The sequence below is a fragment of the Hirundo rustica genome, chromosome 7 (genome assembly GCF_015227805.2).
Source record: "Hirundo rustica isolate bHirRus1 chromosome 7, bHirRus1.pri.v3, whole genome shotgun sequence".
NCBI classification, from domain to species: Eukaryota; Metazoa; Chordata; class Aves; order Passeriformes; family Hirundinidae; genus Hirundo; species Hirundo rustica.
This window is the reverse complement of record NC_053456.1, coordinates 22,354,686-22,378,531: the sequence shown is the minus strand read 5'-3', so window position 1 is coordinate 22,378,531 and position 23,846 is coordinate 22,354,686. Positions and strand designations below refer to the sequence as shown.

The following is a 23,846-nucleotide window of genomic DNA, read 5'->3' as shown; positions in this document are numbered from 1 at the left end:
GGCGAGCGCGGACGATGCGACCGGCACGGCCGCCGCCGCTGCCGGGAAAGCCGCCGCCTCCGCGGGTCCCGAGGGCGCTGAGTGGCTGCGCGGCCGGGCCGGGGCGGAGCGCGGGGGCGGCCGCCGTCCCGGCGCGGCCCCGTCCCCAAACAGCGCCGAGAGAAGCGGCGGGCGGTGCCGGGCCGGCCGCCGCCTCGCCGCGCCGGCCCTCGCTGAGCCCGGCCCCGCGCCACGGAGATGGAAGCGGCCCCCGGCGCGCAGGTGAGAGCGGCGCCGCGGGCCCGGCGGGCCCGGCCGTGCGCGCCGGGGGCGGGGCGCCCGTCACGAGCCCGCGGAGCACGTGGCGCCGGCCCGCCCCCCGGAACGTGCTGAGTCACGGTAGGGGCGGGGCCGCGCCGCCCGCGGGGGCCGGGCCGGGGTCAGCGAGGGCCGCCCGCGGCCGCCGCCCGCAGCCCGGGGAGCGCGGGCAGGGCGAGGGGCCGGAGCCGCCCCCGAGGGAGCGGCTGGGGAGGTGCCGGAGGGGCCGCCCGAGCCGGGCGCAGCCTCGAGTCGCTGCCCCCGGCGGGCCCGAGCGCTCCCGCTTCGCACTCGGGTGAGTTTACCGCCGCTTCCCGCCGCTGCAGCCCGGGCCCGCTCCACGCGCTGTCCCGGGCCGGCTCCGGGTTCGCCTTCGGGTCCGGATCAGCCTCGCACACGCAGCCCGCGGAGCCCGGGCCCGGCACCTCCGCCCGCTGGAAAGCCCCGGCGGCGCTTTGGGCGCAGAGCGGCCGCGGCCGGAGTGGCCTCTGCCAGGGCGAGTGTCCCGGAGGCTCGGAGGTGGTGGTGGTGGTTTGTACTCGTGTGCTGCGGAGCCTCTTCTCTCGAAGCCTGGGGAAGTTCAGTACTGCTGCGTTGTAAATTAGTTGCACAGGAGCTGCGTGAATAACTGAAAACATAATTGAACTCTATTATAAGTTTATATAATTGTGCTTTTCTTGGGCCTTTGAATAGAAATGTGTCCTTGTCAACAAAATGCTAGGTTTAAGGAAGTAATACTTAAAACTTGTTCTGGAGCCGCTTTCATTCTTTTCATACTGCAAATTAAGACTCAACTGTTCTGATGCTCTTCTAGTGTGTGTTGGTATAATATACGCTATGCAGTAGAGTTTCTTCTGACCTTGTCCATGCTTTAGGATATATAAGTGGGTACTTCCTACAGGTACTATCACTTCAGCAGCATTGGATGTACCTTTTCCTGTTCATTGAATAGTTCCTTTCTAGTCTTGGGCTGCTCATAACGCTGCTTTGCCCATCGGTTTTTCTAGCCCTGGGTGGCATAGCCGTGACCTCCCCCTTGCCTCCTCAGTTTGTTGGCAAATACTGCAACAGAAATCACTGTCATGGCCTGTGCTACATAAGCACCCTGTGAATTTGGTTTTGCCTGGATTATCCAGGCACTTTTGGTCTCACTCCTGAGGTACTCTTAACCGACCAATTCCTGCTTATATGATCTCGTAGCTTCTTCCCTAATCCACTGTGACTTCTCTTCCAGAAACCTTGCTTTTGTTGCTCCTTTGCCTGCTTTGTCAGACCCTCTGTACTAAGCCACCTGTTGCATTTTTCCTATCTGAGCACAGCAGCTGCTGCTTTCTTCTCTTGCAGACCTAGCCTGAAAAGGCAGTGTGTTTTTTAGATAGTGACTTATCATCATCTTTGACATATAGTCCTAAATGTTTTCATTAAATGGAAATTTCACATACCCTGTACCAGAAGATGCTTACTCAAAATGAGCAAGGGGCAAACACAGTCTGCATTTAGCCCCTCAGATTTTGCAAGCCAGCAGATGGGAAGGGTGTTCTTACTGTCTATGTGCCTGGTAGCAATAGTCATAGCAGTAAAGGTGAATGTGTAGCAATTGATCAAGCTCCTTAACCAGAATGTAAAACCTCCACTTTCAGCTATGTACTTCTGGGGGAGTTAGTAGAGCTGTTGCCTGCAATATTCTTGTAAAAAGTATTCCCTTGTTGTACCTTTCTGCCTGGAAAGAGGATGCACCTCTGTGCACAGAGGTGAAATGGAATGTTGCTGACATGGACCTCAAACCTTCCAAGAAAAAAGATTGCAGTGGAACAAGTGGTCTGGATGTTTCAAATCACACTTGAGAAGGCAGGACTTAGTAGCTTTTCTCTTCAATAAATGTGAAGGTATTGAAACAGTTTACTGTAATCTTGGAAAAAAGCTCAACAAGCCACTTAGTTACTAAATTTTGAGCCTCACAAAAAGAATTCCCTTTCCAACGCAAATAATGAAGCTGTAGGTTGCACTAGACTGGAAGTAAGAATAATTGTAACAACTGGCAAAACCAAGCAGACAAGTAATTGAGAGTGCATGCAGGTGTATCTGTTGGGGGTTTTCTACCTAGAGAGCTGTCCTGAAGAGTCTCCAGCTCATTAGTGTGATGTGATCTCTTCTGTATAGAGGGCTTTAATGAGGAATTACATATACTTTTTCTTGACCTGCTGCATTAAATCATCGATTGGTTTTATTTTTATTGTCTAAGAGCATCTCATTTCCACATGAGGGTAGATTCTGGGGGAAAGTCAAACACTCAGGGCTGGCAGCATGTCTTTGCTTTTTGGGTTGTTGTTTTTCTAGTTTCTTGATAATGAGATGTAATAACCCTATTGAATAGGAATATCTGACCAATATATTTGTAGATATATCTATTAATGTATCTGTGTGGATAAAATTCAGAAATGCCCATATTTCTGAATGTATTGTCATCTACTAAAATGGAGGACAAGTTTGGAGGAAGTAGATGAGAGAGTATCATAAGCACTTCCTTAAGTAAAAATTCATTTATTTTGACATTCCCAATAGTTCTGTGCTCGCCTCGATATTGAGCTGTATTGGTAGAGCTTTCGTTCCTTAAAAACTCACAAAAGAATATCTTTCAGTTAAGCCAGTGTTAGATATAATGCAGCATAGCATGTTTGGCTGAAATGAATGTAGCCTAGCGGGAGCTGATCTTATCAATCCATTCAGGAGAACAGCTAATTGGATATTGTTATTAGTGTAGTAAATATCCATCATATGAATCCTGTTCTGTAGCAGGTCTTTAAAATGTGCCAAGAACTTAAAGTTGTATTGGAAACTGGGAAGTGCAAGTTCATTGTCTCAGAAAACCTACCTGACTTGAAGGAATTATTTTTTAGCAAAAGTAGGAGAAGAGATTGGCTTTGAAAGTTTATTGGGAAATGTTTGAAAGAGACAAAACTGGAATAAAAAAGAACATTAATTGTAAGCAGAAGGCAGCTGGATATTCTTGTGTGCTTTAAAGAAGTTGAGATGTTTTTATAGGACTGTGTGGGTGGTTAGGAAGGTTTGTGTTCACTCCCCTCTAATATTCATGGGCAAGAATAAATTTTGGCTTTCTGTCTCTTACTTTTTTCTTTTTCTAATTGAAAAAATAGAGCTGTTATAATACTCATCCTGAACAAGAAATGCCGCAGGTTATGTATAGCCTTGAAAGACAAGGAAATGCTTGAAAATTATTATTGTACCTATTGTTGCACCTGAATACTGTTTTGATTTCTTTTGCTTTCTCTATCTCCTAAATCTGCAGAGCAGAAAAATACCTATATGATAGGTACTGCTGCTTCCGTGTTCCTGACTGAAATGAATGTAGCAATAGCATCTTGAATATACTTATTTTGTTAAAAAAATGTCAGATACCTTTGTGGACTATGCTGGGCTTTGTGAGGAGATGTTGAGGAACAATAGAAGTGCAAGGACTCAAGTGAAGTATTTATAAAATCAGTTCGTACTATTCCTTACTAGAGTTTCTCATAGGTAGTTATAAAATTTTGTTGTATTTGTTCCTTCGGTAGAACTAAGAAAACTCAAAAAGCTGTTGGAGTTTGTCACTGAAAGTTTTTGGAATGCAGTAGACTTTATAAGGAGAATGAAAATAGTCAATTGCAGGCTCAGAAAAGGGTGAACTTGAGGGAGAAAGAGAAATACAGGAAGTCCAGATGAAGATGGCAGTAAATGATGCCATGCATACCCATACCTGTAACACTGGGTACATGTCTCATTGTGAAGAAGAAATTAGTTTGAGTTTTGTATCTTGAGCTCTGCTTCTTTCCTTTTTTTCTCTTTGCTATTATAAAGATTAGCTTTAAAATTACTAAACCGCTCACTAAATTTAGGCCAATTTGTGCAAGTGCAATGTATTTCCAATGATTATCTTGGCTGAGGCCAGTGCAGTACAAGTTCAGGCAGTAACCCATTGGCATGAATTAAATATTAATCCCCTGCTGATTGAGTTGCAGCCAGCAAGACGTCCTGCAAAGTCTCTAGGTTAATCACCTGGTTAAAGTTTGCTTTGGCCTCCATCTCATTCCAAGCCTAAGTAACCTATTATTTTAATGTAGCACATTCCTAGAAAACTTGAAAGGGTTTGAAGTCTGTTCAGTTTTCTGATCCAGTATATTATACCAAAGTTCGACTTTGTGCCGCAGAATGCCGCTTTAGGTGAAGGGGAAAGAATATGACACGTTGGTCGGCTCAGTCCATTTTCAGCAATAAACTGATTTAATTGGTTTTGAAAACACTTCATTTGCTACCTCTGCAAGTCTTTCAGTACGACCAATGAGAAGTCGTGGAGGAGGAGCTGGGAGTCATGGCTTGGCATTTGTGTTATCCAAGGATGACTGCTATACAGTGAACCGCAATGCCGCTCAGGGTTGCTCAACTGCAATTCTTTTATGGCATATTTGTTTCATTAGGGTAAACAATTAAACCAGCGGTAACAACTGAAGGCGGCAGTGCTGTTTGTGGTGGATAAAACTGCTGAAAACCGTGGAAGGCTTATCTGGAGCAGATACTGGCAAATGCATTCAATTAAAGATAGGCATTGTGTACTTTTAGCTTTCCTACCCAGTAACTGCTTTCTGTACGGGAAAAGCAAGGCTAGTGACCGTCACATATTAATTGGCAGTAGCAAGAATTTAATTATCTTATAGCACTTAAGTTTTTCCAAAGTAAAAGAGCAGTGATACTGCTCTGTGCAGCACAGTAGTGAAGCAATCAGAGCGACACCTATTTTTCTGTTTCCGTGATTTTTAGTTGCATACTTCTTATTTTTTCTTTACTGTTCTTTAAAATAAGGAAATTATATTATCTTGTTTTAATATTAGTTTCGTTTTCCTTTGACATGTGTGTGCCAACAGTGGCCATTTCAAATGGAGGCAAAGTCTCTCAGAACCATACATTTAAATTAAGTATTAATTTGGCACCATACATTTAAATTAGATATTAATTTGGGTAACCAAGCAGTCTGTAACAACATCTAGTACAGATAAAAGTGTTTAATCATTGGACTGCTTTGGAGAGGGGCATTTGTCTTTATCTTATGAAGGATCTTCTGTTATAGTCTTTTGCCAGTTTGAATTCTTGGTGAATTTTCTGTTTCTTTAAGTGACACATTGATTTTTCAATGTCATTTCAATACATTGGCTTTGTATTTGTCTCTTAATTTATATGTTAATATTCACTTTAAAATTCACCTGAAATACTTAGATGTTTTGACATGTTGTTCTGGGGATCTTGGAAAGCTATTAGGAGATAATTAGAGGGTTAATAACCTAAAGTTAAGTTAGCACTGTCCTGCCAGCAGAGTATAACTGCTGCTCAGTAGTATATTATTAAACCTTAGCACAAGTACTAATTGGCACAGCTCTAGTAGAATGGGTATAGCTTAGAAATACTACTTACATGGCTGCAATTTATGCACTAACAGATACAGTTGAAGGTTTTTTTAATTATGTCAGTTCAGATTTCTGATTTTGGCCTGATTAGCTGTCATTTTTTTACTGGGAAGAAGGAATATAAACCAGCATTTGTTTAGCAGAGTTATTTGGAAGGTACTGTAAATGGCTATTAATATTTTCTATCTTTAAATGTAAACTACACCATTTCAAAAGGTGTGTCTTAGTTGTGGATGCTATTGCAGTAGTTGCAGGGAGTTGAAACCATTCAATCTTGTACACGTCTTGCAGTTAGACTTTTAGCCTAACTTCTGCAGTGTTATTGTTAGCAATCTAATTAAAAAAGAGAAGAGAAAGGGAAAGAAAGTTCCTTTAAGATTGAAGTTGCAGCAACAAAGTTATGTAAGATCAGTTTGAAACCATCTCTTTAAAACCTTTTAAGGAAGTATCTTCTGTATTGCTATGAAATGTAAAGATATGAACTTTTTCCTCCATGCCCCACTTCTGCCTTGCAGTTTCAAAGTTTTATTGCTGTTTGCTGTATTGATTTTACGTGCTGTCTCTTGTAAGTATAACGAAAATTCCACTCCTGGAGACAGCTTGCAAAACAAAGTTTGCATACTTGGGAAATTGACTCAGAAGGAGCTTGGTTGATAGTGTGCCTGTAAGAGGAGGTTTGTTTTATGATTAAGGGTGTGTCTATTTGCTGTGTTTGAAAATTAATACCTACAAAATGTTAAAGCAGTGACTTTTCAACAGCTGAGCTACGTGAAAGGTTGCTATGACTTTGATTTGCTTCCTGCTCAGGTCATCACCAGCATTTTGCTGTAAAATATAAAATGATAAAAAGATCATGGGGGGTTTTGTTTGTTTGAAGCCTTGTGGTAAAATGAGTGTCTTCCTACTTATTGCTGTAATTAGAGTGGAAAAATTCCTGTGCTCCTGCTTGGGCCCCCCATTGGGAGATCCCCCCATTCAGAATTCCCAGCCAGCACGTGTTTGGTGCGGGTGTGCCACTCGGAATGCTGCCTGCTCCCGTGTAAGAGGGCCAGTTTGAATGTGTGCTCTGCAGTGGCCACCTGGGCAGGGGCACTTCATCATTTCTTCCTTCTGCCTTCAGGAGCTGTTAGCTTGAGTTACGTGCTGTTGGGTAAGGAGGCTGAATTTTGTTCTAAATCGGTATTTCCAGTTGGATTGCGTGCAGTTATGTGACCAGATGACGTGTTCCACAATCAGCTGGGTAGCACAACAATGGACAAGAGAGGATGGCAGGGATGAGTGGGTGGCTCTGAAGGCTGGTGCAGCTCAGCAGGGTGGGATTTTCAGATGCTTCACGGCTGGAAGGAGAATGTGGAGCCTGTAGCAGCAGAGGTCATCCAAGACCTGTCAGTGGGGGTATTCCACCCCAGTTTGTGACACTAATGCTTGACTTCACCACTATCACAGGAGGAGTCACTGATATGTCTACAGCAGTGCAGATAATGTCATGGAGGATCCTTGGTACAAGTGTACAGTAGACCCTGGTGCAACCTGCTGTGAATTACTTGACATGAGATGCATGGACATGTTTTCTGTTTTATAGCACAGAATTATATTCACACTTGGCTTTGTTTCTGCCGTAGGGTCTTGAGCAGATCTGTGTCAGCTGAGGAATTTCTGGATTGTCCCACTGATATTTGCAAAATAAATCAAACAAACCTGAGTAAACTTTTGAAACAAGTAGGATTTAAGATGCCAAAGGATGAAAATCAAAGTAAGTCAGTAACAAAAATGGTGCTAGTAAAATAGCATAATATGAAAACCAGAGCTTATATTTGAATCTAAGTGTGATTTCTGACAGCTGGTCTTCCAAATTTTTTAAATTTAATTATTTGGCTATGGAAATGCACATCATATTAATGTGGCTTATAGCTGTGTCACAGCTATAACAGGTTGTAACAGAGAATTACAGCACTGTGACTTCTGATGCTGTGCTTTCTATTCTGGTTTTAGTGTTTGAACTAGAATGTTATCAGGTTGATTCTTCAACTAGTATGAATTGTTGTGACTCAGTGAAATGTTGTAGTGCCATGGAATGTTTTCTTGATTTATAATCCTTTATCATTGACCACTTCAGGAGTCTGGTCTGCGCTGACCGCTCTTGGGAATGTTTGCTCAGCTAGTGCGTACATCTCTAGACATCTTTCATCTCTCAAAGTTTCTTTTTGTTCGCAAACTGAAGAATGGAAGCTGTTTCAATAATAAAACTCTCAATGGAGTGCATCAGATTATTCTGAAACACTGTCACTAAGGTCAGACCCATAGAATTATTTTAGATTCAAAATGAAGCTTGGGATGAGAGTTTTTGATAAAATGGGATGTGAGTCTACTGTGTACTCCAAGGGGACAGATGTGGAAGAAGCCCCAAGGAAAGTGGTGGGCAGTGGAGGCTCTTGATTTGGATGAAAGGACAGTGACTGACGGTTGAGTTTTGCAGTTTTGTTGTTCTTTTGAAGAAAATGAGGATTACTTTGGCAAGAGGTATAAAACCATTTACGTGCTCTGGTTTATGCCTTGGAAGATGAGCTAGATCCTTTTGCTTTCAGAATTTATAAATTGAAAAGTGAGGGCTGGAATGCACCACACAGACAAAACTTTAGTTTTCTACCCAGTTATTATTGACTTCCTCAGTGGGTTTATCTTCTTTAAGCAAGAGCTGTCATTGTGGACAGAAATGATAAACATATAGTTTTTTCAATCGTCTACATGATTGACATGTAGATGCCTGACTTGTCGGCCCTTATTGAGCTTTCTGATTTGTTGTTTAACTTTGCAGGAACTTCATATAAGAGAGATTCCTGAAGCCTTTGTGGGGGGTGATGATTTCTAGAGGCTTGCTTTTTGCAGATAAATATGTGGATTACAAGTGCTTGAGAAAATGAGTAAATCTATCCTTGCTTCATTCTATGGAAGGGTAACTCATGTGTCTTGGTGTGGCTAGAGAAAAGGGGAAAGCTGCACAAACTCCTTTCATGCAAATTAAATAATGATTTCTATGGTGTTTTGTGTAAAGTTAGGTAGAGTGTTCTTGGTCAACAGTGCACAGTTGAATGGTATTATTATTGACTGAAGTATGTCACTAATGAAGGCTGTTCACAGTGTCAAATTAAGTTCACAGTGCCATTTAACCACGAATTACTCTTTTGGAAAGATTGCCAGCACAGCTAAAACCTGCCCCTCTGGGTATCCCTTTCTCAAATCTATTATGACTCTGTACTGCCCAGTGGTGAGCGGTTGAATAGCAATGTATTTTTGGCCTCTTTTCTGGGTTCGGTTTCTTTTCCCCTTGCAGAAACTAAATTTTAAGTGTATTAGAGGTTGAACTAAAAAAACCCCCCTGTCCCTCCTTGTTCAGTGAGAACTGTGCCCTGACTGATTCCCAGCACTGTCTGTATGGGTTATGGATGTGAAAAGGGCACATTAATTGCAGGACTGACTCACAAAGGTGTTGAACACCTCTGCCCCGCGGTCTGCAGTGGGAACTGTGTACCTATGCACTCTGCCAGATGTGGGCACATCTGGAGCAAACACTGTTCCCTGCACTATAACCTTATTCTTAGGCTTTTAGTCTTAAGATAGCGCTCCTGGCTGATGAGGTGATCGTATGGAGTTTCCACAATGCAGCCGCAGCAGCTGCCTGTGTTTCTGAAAGAGGTCTTCTGGGAATATTCTGGCAGGACACTGGGTGAGCCTCCTTGCTCTCAAATTCACCCAGGCATTCCAGTTGCTTGCCAGTGTAGCTCAGTGCACAGAGAACAAAGGCAAAGTAAGTTGCTTGTGAGCTGAGTGCGGTGGAAGTTGCTGAGACGTGCCTGCGGTAGCGTTGGAGCGTGCAGTGTCCGCATCCGGGCCGTGCTGCAGCCGTAATGACCCAGCTGGTGCTGTCCCTGGAACCTGCGCAGCCGTCAGCGAAACGACAGCTGGAAATGGGCATTTTAAACTAACATGCCAATGTGGTGAAAACATGAAGTACAAGAAGGATATAATCCTCGAGAATGAATATATGGACCCTCCAACAAAAGCAGTTTTCATGTTTGGTTCGAAAGATGCTTTTCCAGAAGGTGTGAAATTGAAATAGTGCCTAATAGGGTATACCCCAAGATTTATACAACCTAATGTTATTGGCAGTTTTTTAGGTTTTTTTTTTTTTCCTCTGTTCCTATGTTCATTTTGCTTCCTGATTTGTTTGATTGGACAAAAGAATGTGCTATAATTTGACTGGATCATGTTTCCCAGATGACTGAGCCCTTGTTATAAACAAATCCTCTTGAGTATAAACTAGTGAGTGTCCTGTGGCAATGTCTGCAGAGTACATGTTGGGCTGGGTACAGCAGAATAGCTTGAAGATAATAATTTAACAGGTAATTGTTTTTCAAATACTGTAAGTTCAATATAGAAAATAAAGTGGGACGCAAAGGCTTTTGTGTTCCTGTGGTTAAAAGATCAGCAGTATTTTTCTTATATTATTTGCTTACATATAGGGGTTCTTTTGTTGTTGTATAAATTATAGAAGTCAATGAATGCCCGTTTCATTATGATGCTGTTTTAACTTGGGAAGAAAAAAACCCCAAATACAAATAAAGCCATTAAAGCCGTATTTCATTTCAGGAAGAGCTGGTCTATCAGAGATGGCTGCTGTTTGAATACCTGTCAAAATGGGGTTATATGGTGTAGTACATGGTGATTAGACAACAGCTAGAAAGTCAGCCGCAGCTGAATCGCTCACTTTACTTGTTGGGTCAGCACAGAAAAATTTTGTTGAAGTATCAAGCAAAAACAAATAGACAGACTAACCCACTCTTAGAAAACAATCCTGTATTTTTGCCAGCCTCCCAAGTTCATTTTGCAACTTGTGTAATAGATTGTAACTTGAATACATATTAACTTTTTGTGCTTATTGACTTACTTTTGTAATGCTGCTGATGCAAGATAAAGAAATAGCAAGTAAATAACTCTGTTAAGCTGAAAGAGGGATTCAGAATTAGAGTGTAAGGGACTGCAACGCTCCTAGCCAAATATGCTGTGGAAAAGTGAAAATTGGACTAACATGATATAATTAAGACTGAAAAGGGAAAAACAGAACCCATTTAACTAAAACAGCCAAGCTTTGAAAACATGTATGCCTCATTGCTTTGGATACAGATGCTTCTGAAAGCACTCTGGGATGTCAAGAGTTTTAGGACTAAGTTTGAAGAAGTGGGATCACAACCATGGCCATTTTTAGCTTGTTCTGAGTAGCCATGGTAACACTTGTAAATATAGGCATAATTCAGTTTATTCAAGAAAAAAATCATTGTCATCAGTTCACCATGTTTGACCTTACTCTGTCTTTTCCTTATGACCAAGCAGAGATAAGGGAATTTGGAGTAGATACAATGTATGGTCGATCTGGTCCTTGGTACTAGAGGATGACTTTGGAATAATCAGGTACTGGACAAAGAAAGTATGTACCAATGTCAAACTGAAGATTCTGCTTTCTGTAAGTCATGCAAATGAGACAGTGGATTTGGGATTTTTATATATATATATATATATATATAAAGAATATGTTGAGGCAGGATCAGTCCAGACCCCACTCAGCCCCTGGAAACCAACACTCTGTATTAAACTCCTACTATTTTAAACCTATTATCTAAAATATGTATTGATTAAACAATTTAGAAAACCACAGCTGCTTCTGGAGTGTCTGAGATCATGAAACAGTCTTCTGCAGAGAGATCCACAGCACTGAGCAAGAATCCCCTGATCTGTTGTACCATAAATGGTCACCTCAAAGCAGACCAGATGTGGTGGGAAAAGGACATAGATATGTGTTTCTGACTGTTGATGATGAGATTGAGCCAGAGAGGAGAGTGTAGCTCCTGCTGCTGTGCCCCAGGCGGGGAGTGCTGAGCGGTGCTTGCACATGTGCAGTGTTTTAAGGAGTGTCAGCGAGGTGGGGATTGATTGATTTTGCAGAAAAAGAGAAGACTTGCCAGTGTGAAGAAGTGAACTGTTCTGTGTCCTTCCTTTCCTTCTTCTTCTCTGTGTTTCTGTTGAAGGTGTTTTTCTTTACCTGCTTTGGTTGTGCTTTACTGTTAGCATTAGGATTTTGCAGGTTTTGGAATTGAAATAAAGTTAGTGCATTAATGACCATAAACATCCTTCAACAGCTATTTTTTATTGCAGTTACATTCTTGTTTATTTTATGTTCTTCAGGCTTAAAGAAACTTGTCTTTTCACTATGCAGGGTGTGTTTTTTATGAGGTATATACGAGGTATATTTTTTCCCTGGCAGTCTGGAAAGCTTGCTTGCCATGGGATGTGTTCAAGGAAACCATCATGTTGAGAGCTGTACATAACTTACAGACTTAACCTTTGTTGATACTATTCCTGGAAGATGACATTTCAGGTAAAATACATAAATTATCCACCTCTCAGAGGAGTTGTTTCTGGAGTGAGGGTTGGGAGAATGCGAGAGTAGTATCCAGAACTGTACTTCCAGCCAGGCAGAACCTCTCCCAGTCTTTGTCAGAGTAATGCTTTTAGACAAGGCTTGTAGTGAAGCTTTCTTAAGAATGCTGGACAATCCAGCCAAGGAATTTTTCAACTAATCTAATTTATAAGTGTAGATCTTGACAACTTGACATTTATTAAGAGAGCTTGCTGTAATACAGTGGGAGGTGCAGTCTGAAATATGAGATGTGTGTTAGGAGAAAGTAGAAATATGTATACATAGACTTAACATTTCAGGAACTGATCTTGTCTGGCTCTGTTGGGGTAGAATAATGTCCCAAGATGCATGTTCAGCATGGACAGCATTTAGCAGGTTTATTTATACAGACAGGGAGTGAAAATTCTCTAGCAATATCACTTCTTTAAAGCTTTTAAAGGGCTTTTCAACCCTTTTTGAGTCTTTTCCTAGGTAAGCTAGCCTGCTAGGGCTTTAAGAATGCTAGGGCTCAAGCATCCAAGGACTTTAGGACCAGGAAGAGCAAATGGGCATAAAGAAAGAGAAGCAGGCTGGTGTAGTGTCAAAACATACTGGTTTAGCGTGAGTACAGTCACACCAGTGTTAGGTGGCTCAGGTATGAAAGATCCCCTTGCATCCATGCAAGCACTTCGTTGCCTTCTACGTTTCTTAAAAGGTCTTGGTGAAAAATATGGGACTGCAGACTCCTCTGCAGGGCAGTTGGGGATTTGACCTTGTGTATTCACAAATCACAGGTTGCTGTCACGTGGCTTTGTTTGACAGCTGTCTGTTCTGTCACACTTCCAAATGCTGAATTCAGGCGTCTTAAATTGCTGTTGTACCCCCCTGCCCACCAGTGTAAATAACTTCTGTCATTCCCTTTTCCCCATTCTTCTCAATTGTTTTTAAAAAGTTAGGTTGTTGGGCTAACTTTTATCTACTTTCTGTGCATTCTCTTAAGCATAAGGCTTGTATGTCCAGAATTTTGTGCTGTAATTGTAAGCTGTAATTAAGTAACTTACCTTGAAAAAGTTTTAGAAAACCAAATAGTAGTTACAGAGATGCCAGAGATCATCTGAAAGCCGTAAATTATTTATAAATAATTCTTAAAAACTACTTGAACAAAATCAGTTCCTCCAGAGGATAATGAGGTAAAAACCTTCAGCTGTTGCTTCCACTGAGCTTTTCTTAAGTGGTAAGGTGCTTCCAGCTCCTCTTGTACTTGCCTTATTACTTGATGGCCTCCTTTTCATTCATGCCTTGAAGTGTCTCAGGTCCTTGAGCCTGTCTCACTTCCAATATGTTTGGGTTTTTTTATTAAAGCAGAAATGTAAGGTGCTTTTTTCTTCATTCCCTTCACTTTCTGGAAAACATATAAGAATTGAGGGATACTTTGCCCTCTCTCTTTCTGTGAGTCAGCTGTAGGAATGCTTTCCTGCTCCTGGTGCGGTGCTGGTCTGAGCTCCCTGCTGGATGCAATAGCCATTGATTCTGTTGCTCTTCTATTGACTAATGCTGGCGTGTGAAATCATCTGTCTTTGTGGGGTTAGGTGCTAGAAGAACATGGGAAAGGAAAACAAATCCTTGTCTGGCGAGACTCTGCTCGTGTTATCTCAATTTATGGTGCAAAAGGCATGACTTTAGAAGTAAATGCACAAACCTCACAATGTGCTCCGTATCCAGGGGATGGCTTACAATGAGTTAAAGGTGCTAAGATTGTTTCTCTGCTGACACTTGGGCTGCTGGACATTTCCATTCTAGCAAGGCTACCTGTGAATGGCTTATATTCCAAACAACACCAAACCCAGTCAGATAAACCAGACAGGGATAAAACAAAAGATTAGCATTTTGTTTAAAGCATGGAAGTCAGGCTATGAAAGTAACGTGAAAATGGGGTCTCTTGGTTTACCCTTCTGCAAGTGTTTGCTTAGGAGCAATAAGAGTTAATTGTCAAACTTAACAACATAGTCAGAGATTTTCTCATAAAATGTATAACAGACTCTGCCCAGATGGCAAATGCTGATATGTAAATCTAAAACATGAAAATTTCCATTGGTGGCCAGATGGTGGCTTAATGTGAATTGTTTAACATTTATGTTTATCTTATTAAAAGTGCCTTTATATGTCCAAACGAAGCTATCAATGTGGTTGGAAGAGCATATCACTAAATGAACAGAAAAATCAAACCATCGGTACAAGGCACCTCCTGCTTACAGGGATCATGGGAAAGCAAACATGTCTTCTGTTGAGAGAAGTTGTCTCTCTGTCTTCAAAATTACAAACAAAATCAGACTAAAATCAAATTACTATTTGTCTGCTTGGGAAAAGTCTTAAACCCATACTATTTTCTCCAAAGCTAAAAACGTTGGACTACGGTAATACGCAAGTTGAGTCCCATCATGTATTTGCCCTTGGCCTAGGCGTTGGCGTTCAGAGGAGAAGAGCTGAGCTCCAGGCTAGGGGGAGGCACCGCGGCTGCAATCCCTCCTGGGCACAGGCCGGGCTCTTCCTGCGCGGCCTCTTGGCTCTGCCAAACCCTTCGTTTCCTCTGATGCAATCCAAGGAGTTGCACAACGGAGGAAAGAACAAGTGGGCGCTTGTGGAGGCTGTCACATGAGGCTGTGCCTTTGCAGTAGATGTGTCTGATATTCAGGGAAGTGGTCAGCCTGGCTCTGAAGAGCAGCAGCCAGCTCTGGGTCAGATGAGTCTTTCACAGGACTCTCGGTGCACGTGTTCCAGTTTAGATGCCAGTCTGTGCTCACTTGTCCCTCCAAATGACTCTTTCAGAGACCAGCACATCGTGTTGAGGCATCCAGAAACCAGCGGGTCGTTCTTGCACAGGAGAGGGGAGCACCTTTTAATAGCTTTAGTTTTAACACTCCAGGCATCGAGTGCACAGTTACTTCTGGCATACTTTCACAGTAGAAGGGGAAAATTGTTTCAGTGATGAACCTGAAGTAGAACGCCTGCCTGTGTGGGTACCTCTGTGTATGTGTGTGCTGGTGTTCGACAAGGCAGGGAAATAAAGAGGAAGACCGAGGGGAGGTTAAAGGAAGAAAATTGCAAAATGTTTGCTTTAGACTGCAAGGGTTTTTTTAAGAGTTCTTTGCCATTACCTCGTGCTTGTGGTTGTGATTCATTCCTTAGTGAATCACTGGTCAATGTTGCCTCCCTTAACTTTGACCTGAGGCTTTGGACTAATGACCAGAATACTTTTTTTTTTTGTTGAAAAAGGAAGTACAAGCATTGGCTGAAATTATAGATAAGTGTTAAGTGGTAGGTTAATATTTAAATCAGTGTGCTGTTAGATACTACGTATCTGCTTATTGACCAGAAGAACACTTCCTCCATGTTGCCCATTTATGTTAAGAGTAATTAGCTGAATTGTTATTCAAAGTTAAGACTAATGTTGCTGTATTTATGTACAACTTTGCGAACTGAAAATAGGAGGTCTCATTTCCAGTTCCATGGCGGCAACAAAAACAAAACAACCCATCCTTTTGGTTTTAAGTGTCACTAGCACAAGTAAATAAAAATTTAAAGTGCTCCTGACAGGCATTGCTCTCCAGGGTAGAGCATGACAGTTTGGCATAGCTCAACTCTTTGCTAGAGATAAGACCCTGACCTAAATGTGGTCCCTTGAAAATTGGTGACAGGAGCCAATCAGTGCTGTCATATTTGTCAAACAACAATTCAAGATCCTGACAATCTTGATAAGTATGCAAGCATCTTCATTCAAACCAGAGTCCTGAACTGACTGCTGCACACACAAAGACACCGTGGTGTACAGCCACAGCATTTTCTTTGGTCAGCTGGTGTTTTTGGAGACATCTCATCCCACAAAGGAGGCAGCACCCAAAGCTACTTACTTTGATAATGAATATTGCCATTAGAATGGCTGAAAGATGTAATAGGTGGATCTTAACTTTTTGTACTAAGGCTACATGGATTTTTTTTTTTTCCTTAAGGAAAATGTGTTACGCCTTCTGTAGCTACAGAAAGAAAAAAATTTGGTTTTCATGATTTAACCTGAAACTGAGCACCAGTTCTGATATTTTTGTGTATTATACACACACATGCACAAACAAACAAACAAAAAAAATCTTTTGAGTCACATTTTTAATGGTGCTTTGTAAATGAATAATTCAGAAGTGAGCCCTAAAATCCAGATCCTGCAGTTTTATCCAGAACATATTGCAAATGCTCAGAGACTAGGAAACTCTTTTGGATCTGCTGCAGAAGGAGACACTGAGCAGCTGGTAAACTACTGGCCCTTAATGAAGCTGTACCATACTGCAGTATCTCCAATTACTGCAGAACTTAATTAGTTCGTTTTACCCTGCCAATCTGGAAAGACCAAACATTGTCTTGGGCAGCCACTGTAATAATTTCAGCTTCTTCATTGCTGGCCATTAAAAGCTGAGTTTGGTCTCTCCCAGCAAGGTATATTAAATATGTTTTAGATTCGGGAGTGCCTGCATTGTGTTACACAAAGACATTTTATGTAACTACCCAATTTTAGTAAAAATACTTCTTTTGTTGTTAGTAGTAGAAGTTGTTCATGCCACATGGAATGAGGACACTGAATTGGTTTGTTTAGATGAGGACTTGGCTAAAGCTTTTTGCTATAGCTCTGATCATTTTGAATGCAGCATGAGCTGGCATTCAGGTTACTTTTCTTCTCTATTTGAAAATAACCTTCAGAGGCAAGGGGATGTTTTAATTTGATACAATGGCAAAAAATTGTATCTTGGGTGTAGAGCTGCAGAGTGAATTGTGAAGGTTCTGTTTAAATGAAATTGCAGTGTTTGGTGTATTACTTGTAGTGTGCTTATCTGATGAGGATGCCCAACACTGAACATTATTTTCACATGCTGCCCTAAAGGGGAATTTTAAGCATAATGAAACATGATGTAAAATCAAAAACTTCCAGGCACCAGCTAAATGGTTGGTATTTACCCATCTGAGAAATATGGCTAACAAGTATTACAATTCTGTATCAGTAGGCATACAAATTGATAAATTTTGTGTGTTAGGTTTTCTTCATAGAAGAAAATACTCTAGACTTCAGCCCTAAAAATATTGCCTATTTGAACAGTAAAAAACTAAAACAAAAGAATCTACTAACCCCCTTGCCATCCCCCCCCCCCCGATAGAAAATCCTGATGCAATAAATTAAAAGTAATTGTAGCCAAAGCAAATAGTATTAAGCAATTCCCTTTTCCTAAATAGCAGAATTCCATTTGGACTCTTGATGAGCCAGGGGCCAACTCATTACCAGTATTTAAGGCCCTGCAACCACTGTTTATACACAGCTGCTCCAAACCAGCCACTTTCAGAACAGTAACAGACTAAGCTTTAAATTATGATTTTTCACTAATAGTCCTAATAGTTGACTTTAGTGCTAGTGTTGTTATGTCACTTGGTGTCTTTGAAGGCAGATTCTCTTCCAGCTCTGAAGCTCTGTTCTGCTGATCTTTGAGGTTAATGGAATGGAACGTTAATATTCCAGAAGACATTTTGCAGTATGGCTATTATAGTTACTTCAGGAAGCCTCCATCACGTTTTTAGTCAGCTTTTGCGGTTTTACAAAAACATATGAAAAAAATTTACATGGTCAAACTTCTCAATTTCTGTCTTTTCTTCTAAAAACGACTTTCTTTGTGATAAATTCATCCCATATCTTCATGTTTTCTATGAGACAAGTTGAAAAAGAAGAATGTATTTATCCTCTGGCTAGTTCCTGTATTTCCTTACCAGTTGTAATAAATTCTTGGTTTCTGTGATCACGTGTGTGGGCCACAGAAACCAAACCATCAGATCACACACTTCAGAAAGGTCATATAGAGCCATGTTTTATTTTGGTAATTTTGTAAGATTAAGAGAAGAAACTTCATAAGTTGTTACATGAGTAAACCATTTGACACAGAGATTAAAAGCTTTGCTGTTGTTCTAAACCAGTTCTGCTGGGGAGGAACTTGCTTAAAACAAGCATTTCTGTTGCAGGATATGAACTTGATCGATATCCTTTGGAGGCAAGATATAGACCTTGGGGCAAGACGTGAAGTTTTTGATTCTAGTCAGCGGCAGAAGGAGTATGAACTTGAGAAACAGAAGAAGCTTGAAAAGGAAAGACAAGAGCAGCTCCAAAAAGAGCAGGAGGAAGCCTTGCTGGCTCAGCTGGAGTTAGACGAAGAGACAGGTGAATTTGTTCCTGTGCAGCCAGCTCAGTGCATTCAGTCAGAAAATACTGAGCCACCTGTTGTTTTCTCCCAGGTAAACTCCAGTGTTTAACACCTTTTCCATTCACAGGAAAGCATCATACTAGTGGCTGCCTAAAAAGAATTTGCATGTGTTGCTGTAGTGGAAGATCTTCCGTTACTCAAAGATGTGGTAACCTTTCCTCATAACTTTCCTATTTAGACCACAGAGCCTTCAAAGCCAGAAGCAGAGGCCTTGTCCTTTGATGACTGCATGCAGCTCTTGGCAGAAGCATTCCCATTTATAGATGAGCATGAGGTAAATGCCCAATTCAGTGATTTCATGGTGGTCTTCCACGGGGTCAGTCTCATGTCTTCTCTGAATAAGATTTGACTTCAGCATAAGACTAATTTGTGATCTGAGTTTTCTCCTCAAGCTGGCTTCAGCTGGCATAAAGCAGTGGGTATGCTTGAGCCTATTTTTATATTATTCCGTTATATTAAAAAAACTGCTTTCCTTAAGATACACTTACTTGTTCTGCAGAAACGGTAGAACTCCAAAAACCAGATTTTTGCTTTGGAAAATGTACATCTGGTTTTATGAGCGGGTTTTTTAGTTATAGTTGTTTTGTTTGGCTTTTTAATATTTTGTTTAAACCCTTCAGGCTTCTTCAGCTGTATTTCAGTCACTGGTTCCTGCTCAGGTCAATAGCAACCCAGCCTTTTTTTCCTCTGATCAAAGTCAGCCACCGGAATCCCCTGATCTAGTACAACCCACCGATGCAGAGAATATGCAGAACATAGAGCAAGTTTGGGAAGAATTACTGTCCCTCCCAGAGTTACAGGTTAGTATGATAAGCACCTGAAAAACAAAGCATGATATTCTTGGAGGACTACAGTATTTTGGAGAAGGCAGTGCAATAGCATCTAAACAGATGGTGATTATGACCTGGTTTCTACACCTGCAGGGTGCTTATTACTCAATATAAGCTTTAATTTTTTTTTTCCAAAAGAATATCTTGAAAAACATGTAGAAAGAATGAAATGAGTTGTTTATGGATAAGCCTTAATGAAACACTTCTCAGAACTTCCTAATATTTAGCAAGTCACTGTTTGCCTCTGCGGGCAACTTGATGCAGCGTGATCATCGTTAAAATTCAGCTGCTCAAAAATGGACACTTCTGAGTCATGGATTTACAACTGGAATTGTTTTCACAAGTGTTACTGTAAATGATGGGGGGCTTTTTGGCAGTGTCTGTGCGAATATGACTACTTTTGCATTCAACTTTTATCTAAGGAAAAGGTCTTTTAAAACTGAGAGTATATATTTCGGTACACAAAAGAGTCAGGTGTGCTGTTTATATATATTCAGTAAGAAAACTTGTGTAATGTACTTGAACTGGATATTTCAAAAAACCACTTTGCTAATAATGCTAGAGAATATGTAGGGATTTTTATCCTATGTTTATATTTCTATTTTCCTTATATTTTCCCATAAAATTGAATTAATTTATTCTCAAATATATTACTGTAGAATGTCATCATGCTTTCCAGCATGCTGAAGCTCTACTTTATGCTATTAACACAAGAGATGATTGCTTGGTGGAGTGCCCATAAATCTGAATCATATTTCAAAAAACTAAAGTGAAAATTTGCAGGAGCTGAATTTTTTCTGCCACTCTCCCTTTTTCCTTCATCTTTTTATTTTTTATATTCTTCTAGTTTTCTAACCTGATTACTGTGTTAGGCTTAAAGGCCCCACATAAGTTACAAGGGCAATTGGCTGTGAAGAGGCAGCAGTGATGGTGAAAACACATTAAGAAACCAAACCAAAATAATCTATTGCAGTAATTCTGAATAGTAATTGAATCATTTTCTGGGGGAAAAAAAAAAGATAATTAAAATGAGGGCACCGCCTTTTATAAATTATGTTTAGAGAAATAGAAAAATAGAGTTCTCACATCGAAAATCTTGGCTTAAGTCATGAACAACCTCTAGTTCAGTAATTCCTGGGGGAGAGCAGGCCTGTTTATTTCAGCTTCAGTTAGGCAACTGCCACCCCATTGGGAAGTTGTTCTTGTAACCAGTGAAAGCCCGTCGGTGGAAAAGTCTGATGCTCACACTGGTGTTAGCCAGCTGAACTAATGTGTGTTTGCCAGGCTCCATGTTAGCACTCTTCTTCCTTCAGCAAGAAGTTCACCACATTGCTCTGTGCTGAACAGCTCCTTCATTCAGCAAATCCTAGAAGAATCTTGGTTTTGAGGAACCGTGACATGAAAGTAATAGTGCTGGAAAGTAATTGTTTGGTGTACGTGCTCATTAAGTCTCATTCAGGAATTTTACATTTCTGTACTCGTGCCAGTGGTGCTTGTGAGAAGTTCAGACCCGGCAGCTCCAGGGTCCCACTAGCAATTACTAGAACAGGAGGGCTCCATGCAGTTTCTGTAACACATTGGAATGGGTGTCTCCAGCATCTTGCTCTGAGCCTGAGAGGCTCTGCTCTCTTACTCTGAACAGTTTTGTCTGGAACAAGTTGTGTTGTGCTCTTGCTTTGGTATCTGTCATCTTCCTCGATTGCCTCTTCATAGCACAAGGGTGCTGTAGTCATCTAGACACCAGTGTTAAAAAACCCCTTTATGTCCATGTTGATTGCTATTTAATGCTTTTGGGTTGTAAAAAAGGGTTTTATCAATTGGAGGTTGATTGCATTCCCCCTTGCATTCCCCATCTAGTGCCTGAACATCGAAAATGATAACCTGGCTGAGGTGAGCACAATCACGAGCCCTGAAACCAAGCCAGCAGAGATGCACGACAGCTACAATTACTGCAGCTCATTACCCATGCTGAAAAAAGGCGTTAACTGCAGTCCAGATTTCCTGGATGGTATGGAGGGCCCCTTCTCGGGCATTCTGCCACCAGAAGACACCAGCCAGCTGAGTGTGAACTCTTTAAATGACACATCCCCTTCAACCCCTGATTTCTGTGAGGATTTCTACACCACGTTTATTGATACAAAGGTGAACGGTGATGCAGCAGCAACGAACACTATCAGTCAATCCCTGGCAGAGATGCTAAGTGAACCTATTGATCTTTCTGACTTTGCACTGTGTAAAGCTTTTAATGGCAACCACTCAGGGACCAGAGCAGAATGTAACGATTCTGACTCTGGTATTTCACTGAATGCAAGTTCCAGCGTAGCGTCGCCGGAACACTCTGTGGAATCATCTGCCTATGCAGATAAGACTCTGGGTTGCAGCGATTCTGAAATGGAAGACATGGATAGTGCTCCTGGAAGTATGCTGCAGAGCAGTGCTGGCGTGTACCCTTTGCACCTCCAGGATGGAGTGTTTTCTTCCTTAGGGCCAAGCACTCAAACACCAAGTTTGTCGTGTACAACCACACCAAAGGAAGAACCCCCTCCTGATCCCAAAGCTCCCTTCACAAAAGATAAACCTCCAGGCCGCCTTGAAGCTCATCTCACAAGAGATGAGCAAAGAGCCAGAGCTCTGCAGATCCCTTTTCCTGTTGAAAAAATCATCAATCTCCCTGTTGCGGACTTCAGTGAAATGATGTCTAAGGAGCAGTTCAACGAAGCCCAGCTCACGCTTATTCGAGATATACGCAGGAGAGGCAAGAACAAAGTGGCTGCTCAAAATTGCCGTAAAAGAAAACTGGAAAATATAGTAGAACTGGAGCATGATTTGAGTAACCTAAAAGATGAGAAAGAGAAATTGCTTAAGGAGAAAGAAGAGCACGACAGGAGCCTTCATCAAATGAAAAAGCAGTTCACCACCTTGTACCTCGAGGTCTTCAGCATGCTGCATGATGAAGACAGAAAGCCGTACTCTCCTAGTGAATATTCACTGCAGCAAACTAGAGATGGCAATATCTTTCTTGTTCCTAAGAGCAGGAAGTCAGGGACTAAACTCTGAAGGGCAGTACAGCTGGCTCCTGTTCTCTGAGTTACTATTTTTGTATCATGATCAGGATAGTTTTTACTGTGAGGTGGAATGCAGAATTAAGTAATGTTTGTCAAGTAAGTCTATGCAATGATAATTTTAAAGTTGTTAACTAGTTTATGGGAGTTGCAAGTTGAAAATTAATCACATAATGCAGATGGGCATATACAAAATTTTTAATCTGACTTTATAACAGACATTTCCTTCTTATAGCACCACTTTGACTAGTTTCCATATATATGTAAATATTTAAATATGCCATATTTATATACTGTTCCTATCTATTGTTATATTCATAGATTTATTTGAGATATATATATAAATGACTTTAGCCTTCTAAATATAATTTCTTGCAAGACAACCAGGATGGCTTCTGATTTTTTTATGAATATGCAATAGTGTTCCCCATCTTTCTTACATTTATACTTGCTATCTATTTAATATATTAATTTAGTATAAAAGTTGACACTCGGTATTTGATTATGCCTTATCAGCTCAATAAACTTTTTTAACTCTACTTCATACACATTTATTTCCCTAAACAAGAGAAATCCTTGCTAGTTTTCCAAGGCTGTCTTCTTGTGTCATAATAATCAATCACACAGCAGTGTCAGCATTACTAATGCTTCATTTCAGCTTCAGTTTAATAACCTTTGGAAAGACCATGTAACGCAAAGTTTCAAGTCTATGCTCAGCTCACATTTTTGTTTTCCTCCTTGAACACTATGTAAATTCATGAGATCTTTTCTCCAAAGGCATATAAAATCTGTTAAAGCATTGTCAGCATTATGCTTTTTCCCAGCTAAAATTTCCGTAGGCTTTTGAGCAGATCCCCCAGAAATACACTACTGTGCCTCTGACTTCAATCAACGAGCATCACGTGTTCCTGCTGTTACTCGGGTGCTTATGGAAAATGGCATCCTAGCAACCAGCCACCTGCTGTTTGGAATCTCTGCTCAGTGAATTGAAAAGCTTTGTGGAGTTTAAATTATGATTTATAAAAGAATAAAAAATGGGCAAATAAATAGCATTGTTTTGTTTACTACTCAGAGGAACTCATTGCACTTGATCGTTTTGGATTTTTTCAATACAGAAAGTGCATCATTTGTAAGACATGCTGATCTGAATGTTAAAAACTATCTTCATCCCTGGGAAAGTTCTAAAAGGCATGCTTGATCTGAAGTGATTTTTTTTCTTGCCAGTGATGGTCCATATAATTTTAGGAATGTATCTATTGCAATATTATGCATAATGTCATTTAAGTATATATAAAAAAGGTTGCTTTGCAACACTTTATGGTACATATTTCTAAAATAAGGAAAAGGGAGATGCTGAGAAGGGTAGACTAGGACCCACAAAGATGATTTAGTAAAGTAGGAAAAGGGGTTTAAAGAGGAATATCAGATTAGGAATCCAGCTCATTATTCACGAAGTCAGAGTAACGTTG

The 23,846-nt window shown here is 41.0% G+C and overlaps 1 protein-coding gene across 3 annotated transcripts; it reads left to right on the top strand.

The window, feature by feature from the left end:
- Positions 1 to 199: 199 nt before the first annotated feature.
- NFE2L2 (NFE2 like bZIP transcription factor 2) lies at positions 200 to 23,426 on the top strand. Of its 3 annotated transcripts, none has more exons than XM_040070317.2 (5): positions 200 to 261; positions 18,247 to 18,516; positions 18,664 to 18,759; positions 19,106 to 19,285; positions 21,173 to 23,426. In XM_040070317.2, the coding sequence occupies exons 1-5, from the start codon at positions 238 to 240 to the stop codon at positions 22,370 to 22,372; spliced, it is 1,770 nt and encodes a 589-aa protein (XP_039926251.1). In that variant the 5' UTR covers positions 200 to 237; the 3' UTR covers positions 22,373 to 23,426. The 3 variants fall into 3 exon arrangements, with proteins under 3 accessions (XP_039926251.1, XP_039926253.1, XP_039926252.1); XM_040070319.1 differs by lacking the exon at positions 200 to 261 and adding an exon at positions 488 to 592; XM_040070318.2 differs by lacking the exon at positions 200 to 261 and adding an exon at positions 7,425 to 7,503.
- Positions 23,427 to 23,846: the final 420 nt, after the last annotated feature.

What these genes read in the sequence shown, in the direction of transcription:
- NFE2L2 (XM_040070317.2), top strand. Translation starts at nt 238, where the DNA reads ATGGAAGCGGCCCCCGGCGCGCAG. An exon ending in AAGCGGCCCCCGGCGCGCAG is followed by an intron (nt 262 to 18,246) that starts GTGAGAGCGGCG and finishes TTTCTGTTGCAG; the next exon opens with GATATGAACTTGATCGATAT. An exon ending in TGTCCCTCCCAGAGTTACAG is followed by an intron (nt 19,286 to 21,172) that starts GTTAGTATGATA and finishes TTCCCCATCTAG; the next exon opens with TGCCTGAACATCGAAAATGA.